The sequence below is a fragment of the Sus scrofa genome, chromosome 11, assembly GCF_054392235.1.
Source record: "Sus scrofa isolate SSC_HxYL_T2T_F1_AM1 chromosome 11, Sscrofa_HxYL_maternal_Yorkshire_Landrace_v2.0, whole genome shotgun sequence".
NCBI lineage: Eukaryota > Metazoa > Chordata > Mammalia > Artiodactyla > Suidae > Sus > Sus scrofa.
Genome location: NC_139393.1, coordinates 21660338 through 21668585, shown reverse-complemented (window position 1 = coordinate 21668585; position 8248 = coordinate 21660338). Strand labels below are relative to the sequence as shown.

The following is an 8248-nucleotide window of genomic DNA, read 5'->3' as shown; positions in this document are numbered from 1 at the left end:
GGAAAAAGCAAAGGGAAGAAAAGCTAGAATCAAGTTGCAGACTCAGGGCAGAGAGTCCACGAAGCACCGAATGAAGACTCACAATTAAAAAGAAAAATCAGTGTGGTTTGTGTCTTCCGAGGATTTTCCTTGTGAGATAATCACCCCCTATCATCAAAACGTATTTTGGGGGGACTATGCTACTGTCAAATGAAACCCTGCAGACAAGATCCCAATATCCCTTATGTTGATATACTGCGCTGGGCTGAGAAGCCCTTTGTCAAAATGCAACGGTCCCACAAATCCCAGCTTCAGCCAGTGCTCATCCGACGGCACAGGATCTTGATGGATGTGGGGCTGGAGGGGCTGTGATTACAATGCATGCTTCCCTTCCTTCCATTGAACACCTGTTTTATTTATTTGCGACCCCGAGGGACAAACCTCAGTGCTTTGTTTTTCAAGGACCTCTCCCCAGCTCACCTTCCAAGGTTTGATTTCAGGAGAATTCCCTCCTTTGCCTGCCTCAGACCCTTGGTTCCTTTTCAGGGGTCTAACTATTGTTGCTGTCCGTGGCAGGCAGCCTACCTGCCTCAGGCTTTTGTCTCTAAATTTATACACATGCAATTTGCCAGCTTTCCAATCTGAGAACAACTTCCAGGCTACTGAAGGGGAAAGGGAGGTTTAAGCTTTCATTTGCTTTTAGGGGGAAAAATGACAGGCCATTTATTGTCCAGATAAATGACCAAATTAGCACATCTGTGCAATCCAATGAAATAAATTCCAGCTAGAACTGGCACACAGAGGGGGAAAAAAAAAAATCCCTCCTGATGGCATTTACATAATTATCACTCATTTCATCACCTTCAACAATGATGTATTTCTGTCCATTTTCTTATAGGCACAATTCCTGTATAGTAAAGACTAATGAAAAATATGAGTCTTATTAGCCAAGTGGAGACACAGCAGCAAACTAGACCTTATTATATATACATTATGTATAATATACTAGACCTTATATTATATACGTCTTAAACTATGATGTTGGGTCATATTTTCATAAAACTTTCAGAATGAAGATCATATTATGAGATGACTTTCAGATATTACAAAATTCAAAATAGAATAAAGTAGGCCTGAGTTTTTTTGTTTTGGGTTTGGGTTTTTGTTTTCGTTTTGTCTTTTTAGGGCCACACTGGCAGCATATGGAGGTTCCCAGGCTAGGGATCGAATTGGAGCTACAGCTGCCGGCCTACACCACAGCCACAGTGACGCTGGATCCAAGCCACGTCTGAGACCTAGACCACAGCTCACGGCAACACCAGACCCTTAACCCACTGAGCAAGGCCAGGGATCGAACCTGCAACCTCACGGTTCCTAGTTGGATTTGTTTCTGCTGTGCCACGACAGGAACTCCAAGGCCTGCGTTTTTTAATTACTAAAACAGAAACTATCAAAGATTATCTCCTCTTTAAACCCATGAGTCAATTTAACTGCTGCAACCAGAAAGACCTTTGCTTTGGTTTTTAAAGCAATTAGTACCAAAAGCCAGTCTGCTAAGAATTAAACACATATATGGAAGAAAATAGAAAGTAGTTCAGAAATTGTTTCTGAAAATATACTGGTGAGGGTGGCTCTTAGGGACTTTTGGGGATGTTCTAGATACATGCAGTAAAACAGGTTAAAGTTTCTTTAGCTCCAGGATTTTCTGAGCCCGAGAAGCCTTATGACATCTGACTTCAATCATTAAAGAGATCCCACTTTAGAGAGGGGCAGTGGGGCACCACAGTTGATAAAGCAAATGTAAATCGGTTATTCAAGTCGATATGATCACTTCTGATTATCCTCCATCAACTGGAGACACTAATGATATAATGATTCTGAGGACCATTATAAATATTAAGAGCTGCAGACAGTGGCCTGGGAATAAAGCTGAAGTGCTTGGGGACACAACAAACCTTGTCTCTGCCATTACCTTGTTGGACACAATGCAATGTGACATATGGTGTCTGGGGCTTCCTTCCAGGTAGAGAAATGAATTAAGTCCCCCTAACATAGGTTCTAATTAAGGACGGGAAAGACTTCTGCCTGGTCAGAGCTATCAGTATAGGGGGAAAGGCAGAGCATGTAAAAGGAAGCTATTTTATGCTGACAGATTGGCTATCTAAAATTCTTCCCAGCCTCATGCTTTTGCACCAAAAAAGTTTATTTTTTCTTACAATTTATTTAATTTATTTATTTATTTTTTGTCTTTTTGCTATTTCTTTGGGCCACTCCCGCGGCATATGGAGGTTCCCAGGCTAGGGGTTGAATCGGAGCTGTAGCCACCGGCCTACGCCAGAGCCACAGCAACTCGGGATCCGAGCCGCATCTGCGACCTACACCACAGCTCACGGCAACGCCGGATCGTTAACCCACTGAGCAAGGGCAGGGACCGAACCCGCAACCTCATGGTTCCTAGTCGGATTCGTTAACCACTGCGCCATGACGGAAACTCCCTATTTTCTATTTGTATATCTTATATTCTACCTTTGCTTAAAAATATGGACACACAGCTCTCACATGAATCAAGTTTATATTTGGCTCTAAAAGGTACTTAAAGCTCTCTATTAAAGAACAATGCCTCACATACAATGAAAAATTAGTAGGCCTGCAAAGAAGCAGGAAAATGTGACCCATAATGAGGAGAAAAATAAGTTAATACAAACAGACCCAGAATGAACAGTTATTATAATTACATTCCATATGTTCAAGAAGGTTAATAAGGAAAGAGATATGGGAAATGACAAAAAGATTCAAATCAAATTTCTGTACATGAAAACTGTAACACCTAAGATTAAATATATACATACACACACACGTGTATATATAGTGTATATACAAGTATATACACACATACATATACATATATGCACACACACCAAATGGAATCAATGGTAGACACTGCAGGAGAAGGGAGTCGTGAGTTTAAGACATGGCAACAGAAATTACCCCAAACGAAACAGAGAAAGGAAAAAAGGTAACATAAAGGAAAAGGATGATTACAGCATCAGTGAATTCTAGGACAACTTCAAATGACCAAATATACGTGTACCCAGAGTCCCCCTAAAACTAGCATGGGTGGGTACAGAAGTCACAGTTGGGAAAATGAAGACCCAACTTTTTCCAAATTTGATGAAAACCATAAACCCAGAGATTCAAGAGGCTTGACAAACCTCAAGCACAAGAAATACCAAAGCACATCGTAATTAAATGACTTAAAATGAATGATCATGAGAAAATCTTAAAAGAAGCCAGAGGGACAAAGACATATTAATACAGAGGAACAAATATACGAATGACAACAGATTTATCCTTGGAAACAATGCAAGCCGGAAGACAGTGAACACTATCTTCAGAACACTGAAAGGAAAAACGACCAACCTAGAATTCTATACTCAGATCCAACACCTTTCAAAAATGAAAATGAAATACTTTCTCAGACATACAGAAGCTGCAATAGTTCCTCGCCAATGACCTGCACTTCTAGAAATATATCAAGTAGACGGTAAATGACATAAGATGGAAATTTGGATCTACACCAGGGAAACAAGCACCTGAAATGATAAATACGTAGGTAAATATAACATATTTACCTCCTTATTTTGAAAATCTCTTTAAAAGATAAGTGACTGTATTTACACAAACCAGCTAAAAGTCAAAGGATGAAAAAAAGTTGGGCCATGCTAAACCTAACCCATAAGCTGGAGTGGCTTTATTAACATCAGGAAAAATAGGTTTCAGAGAAAAGAATATTATAAGGCATAACAAGAAAGGGTGATTCATTAAGAGGACATAACAATCGAAAACACTGATGAACAGAGTTGCCAGGTGCCTGAAACAAAACTGATAGAACTGAAGGGGGGGGGGGACACACATATAGGAAACACCCCCCCCAAACATTTCTTTGGTTTTAAGTTTAGCTTCAGATATAGTTTTATGGGATTAAATCACATTCCTGAAATTTGCCAATATTTTTCTAGATTAAATAGTACATTCCCCCAAAAAATGCCATTGCATTACCTTCTCATCAGCTGCCAGACCAAGGCCAGTGTTAAGGTGCGGTTTCCTTCGTTGAGATCTTGTCCACCAATGCCAACCAGGGAGAACTTAGCCTGATTCTTCCCCAGTTCCACTGCGTAGTTACAATTCTCAAGCTGTTAGTAAACAGGGAGGAAAACAATCTACTGTCCTCATCTCTATGGTGATAACCACCAGAGAAAATAAGATAATACAAAGAAAGACACCAAATGCAATAATGAGGTCAGATCAAATGATCTCTCAAGTCTTGCCTAGAATGCTGCAGTTCTAGGATTCTAAATCAGTCAGATAATTTTCCATCTTTTCTTAAATGGAACCACTCACTCCCACCAAAATAATATTCATGGTGCCAAAACCAAAGTAGCATTATTATGACCACTTTCACGGCTACATCATACTGTGTAACTAGAGAGCTATACTCAGGAACCTGTCTATAATAGCCTGAAATAGTTGAGATGGTCATACTATGACAAATAGTCAGAGAGATGGACATGGAAAAATCTGGATGCTCCATCCTGTGTGCACACAGTGGGCTGACATGTGGAACGGGTGTTCCCAAGGCTGTGACACACGGATCACTGGGTCACAGAGACAAGGCATGGTGGGAAATGTTCATGCCAACCCCACGGCTGTGTTGACAAAACAATGTGTCCCCACCGCCTTGTCGGGAGACGAGCTACTTAAACACGCCAACCTGTTGGTACAAGGCTTCAGTTCTTTAGAAAATTAGAATGAGGATCTTGCTGGGAGAAAAGCAGCCCGCAGCTCTGTTTGCTCTAATTATCTTAACGAGGATTTTACATCAGAATGTTTAAAGACAGCCAGCATGGAGCTATAAATAAGTAATCAACTGAGATACCGAGCTCACGTTGATAAACCCCTTCAGGTTCCTGAGGGCTGCACCATAATTTAATCCCTGAATAAACATTTCTTCCCCCTGTCTGGCCTCCTGAGAAAGTATTCCCGGGGCTCTTGCAGGCTGATGATCCAGCCGCCGCCCAGAACATCAGAGGAGCCACTGTTTACCTTCTTCATGTTGCCCCCCAGTTTGGGGTATGGTGGTTTGTTTACTCTGTTCCAATCAACAGGGACTTTAATCTTTTCATAGAGCTGGAAGATGACCAGGGCGTCTGATAAGTCACTGCACAAACACACACACAAAACGAGGCTCAGATACCCAACGTTCACGAAGGGCCTGCAGTGGGCCCGGCACTTCTCTCTGTAGCAGCCCCAGCAACACTCCCAGCAACCTGGCAACACTGGTATCAGTAACTCCATCTTTAGAGGTGAAGAAATTCCGACTCAGGGAGAGGGAGGGAACTTACTGGAGGTCTCCCCCACCTAGGCCCTTCCAGCAGACATATGCTGTCTCCAGGAAAAGAAATATGGCTCTAACGAATGGCTTAAATGGACTCAACATTGACTGTCTGGCCTCCTTGTGAGCGGGTCTTGGGTTTACAGTGTGGAGTCCATAGGGCCTTTTGCGGCCGGGTTATGATTTTGGACTAGACACACAGGAAGGGTGGTGCCTATGGCAGCTGAGTTTCTCACCATCTGCAGCTCAGATTGGCATTTCCCTGCGCACAGAGGTCGATGCCTTTTGTGAAAGGAACTGCCCACCCGAGTGGTATCTGAAGTCTTGGGGATCCTTCCAGGTCTTGGTACCTCATATTAAGGATGAGCCGCCCCTCCCGTAGTCTCACCTGTACAAGTGATTGACTCGAGGGTTAACACCCAAGGAGTTCATCCAGTTTCTGAACGTCCGCTCCTCTCTCGTCTCACCTAAATGAATGAAGACAAGTTATCTTTCAGGCATCCAGAAAATACACCTTTTTTGATGATCAAAGTTTCACTAAAGAGGTATTAAAAAAAAAAAAAACACTGAAAAGTAGAATGAAAACAATAAACCCTAAGGGATTTGGATGGCAGTTGTTATTCTGTGTTAATTTTGTTGCCCATTTCAATTCAACAAGTATTTCCATAGCACCTATTAACAGTGTGCAAGATTCTGTGGCGTGCGGCGGGGGGGGGGGGGGGGGGGGTTCCTGTTCAGAGTTGGCCCTCAAAGGCTGACCTTCTTTCTGGAAAAACAAGTCTTTTAGGCATCAAAGAGGGATCACAGAGGCTGGAGGGATAACATATGACGTAGATAGATTTGTATTTGATTTTGTTTTGTTTTGCGGGATTTTTTTTGGCCATGGTGTGTGTAGAGGCTTGATGTGGGATCTCAGTTCTCAGACCAGGATTGAACCCCGGGCAACGGCGGTGAAAGCACTTAGTTCTAACCACTAGACCACCAGGGAACTCCCTATAATTGTATTTGAGTTTACAGAGAGAATTATATGGGCTCAATTTGGAGGGAGCGGAATTTGAGCTTTACCGTCTAGGGCTAGTAAACTCTGGGGAGTAAAAAGGAAAGAGGAGAGGATTTGGGGGTGTAAACAAGGAGTGGGAGTAGGACGTAGAGTGTGACTATGAACACGAAAGGAGCAGGAGGCAGGGTCTGTATTAAAACCAGTAGGAACTGATTTTTAGGGATCCGTGTTGTATGGTCCAGAGAGGTAAGACTGTCCCATAGCTGGAACCAGGGTCAGGGATTTTTGGATGCCAGGGAGCAGATTTTAGTTGACACATTGTACAATGACAGTCATCATGGGTTCTTTTTTTATTACCATAATAAATTCTTGAGCAAGGCAGGGCTATAATGGAAGCAGTACGGTGATGTGCCTGGCAGCAGTGTGCAGAATTACTGAAAGGCAATATGCATTTTTTTTTTGCCATTTCTTGGGCCGCTCCTGTGGCATATGGAGGTTCCCAGGCTAGGGGTCGAATCAGAGCTGTAGCCACCGGCCTACACCACAGCCACAGCAACACGGGATCTGAGCCGCGTCTGCAACCTACACCACAGCTCACGGCAACACCAGATCCCCAACCCACTGAGCAAGGCCAGGGATGGAACCCACAACCTCATGGTTCCTGGTCGGATTCGTTAACCACTGAGCCACGACGGGAACTCCCAATATGCATTTACATGAAACACGCGGAGGAGACAGTGTTTGACACTGGCACATGGGCACATTCAAGGGCTTGATGGATGGAGGACTAGGTCCCCAATACCTGTGGAAATAGCTGGTGTATATTTTAATAAGGGTCCGGAAGAGCAGCAAGGAAAAAGGACAATCTAAAAGTCATTCTGCAAGAAGAATTATCCGTGTTTGCTGATTCAAGAGCTTTAGGGGTGATGGAGAGGAAGATGTCAAAGTGAAACCAGGGTTTGGGTGACGGAAGAAAAAAAAATGTTGGATGATTAATGGAAAGGGAGAATTTCTAAAGGAGAGTAGATGAGATGGCGGAGGGGAAAATGATCGATTCTCTTCTGTTACATAGTGAATTTCAAGGGATAGGGAAGGACCCAAAAGGGGACATTCTAGAGGCAGCTGGAATGGGGTGATTAGAGGCTTGATACATGTATTCAGTAGTTACCAGAATACACAGACTCAGAGTTCCCGTGTGTCTCAGCAGTAACAAACCCGACTAGAATCCATGAGGAAGCGGGTTCGATCCCCAGCCCTACTCAGTGGCTTAGGGATCCAGCATTGCCATGAGCTGTGGTGTAGGTTGCACACATGGCTTGGATCTCAAGTTGCTGTGGCTGTGGTATAGGCTGGCAGCTGCAGATCCAATTCGACCCCTAGCCTGGGAACTTCCACATGCTGCAAGTGTGACCCTAAAAAAAACTAAAAAAATAAAAAGGACAAGAAAAAAATTTTAAAAAAAATGCACAGACTCCTGATGGCCATTTTTCAAATGATACAAATGCAGCCGTGCTGAAACACAGATTGTGTTTCCAGCTAGAATAAGGCAGTGCAAAAAAAGATCAACCAATTTTTTAAATGTGGATTTCCTTTCATTGGTGATATATATTATTACCTTTGTATTGATTTTTCTGTCTCAGTATTGGGACTGATTTATGATGAAAGAAAAGTGAATATCTCTGGCACTATTACTGTTAGAATTTGACCTAAAGCTGTGTGATTTTTGTCTGGCCTTAGGGCATAAAGCCCCCAAATGAAACTACCAGGGAATCTGCTTCAAAATAGTATTTTGTGGCCCCCATTAGCCAAGTCAAAGAAACAAAACAAACACCTCAGTAAGCACTTCTTATCATAAGTTAAATATCATTTCTAGATGA

General features: G+C 42.7%; 1 protein-coding gene across 7 annotated transcripts in view; it reads right to left on the bottom strand.

Annotated features, from left to right (window-relative positions):
• The window catches only part of LCP1 (lymphocyte cytosolic protein 1), a 59729-nt gene that overhangs the window by 12139 nt on the left and 39342 nt on the right, over nucleotides 1-8248 (bottom strand). For 6 of the 7 annotated variants that reach the window (XR_014819465.1, XR_014819466.1, XR_014819467.1 and 3 more), the window contains exons 11-13: nucleotides 5760-5838; nucleotides 5083-5197; nucleotides 4039-4172 (exon numbers count right to left, since the gene is read on the bottom strand). Coding sequence is in view for 1 of the 7 variants with exons in the window: in XM_001929138.6 (XP_001929173.1) it covers nucleotides 4039-4172; nucleotides 5083-5197; nucleotides 5760-5838 (328 nt within the window). In the remaining 6 variants the exon portion in view is untranslated. Of the gene's footprint in view, nucleotides 1-2979; nucleotides 4173-5082; nucleotides 5198-5759; nucleotides 5839-8248 lie in introns of all 7 variants that reach the window. The other variant, XR_014819469.1, reaches the window with a different exon arrangement.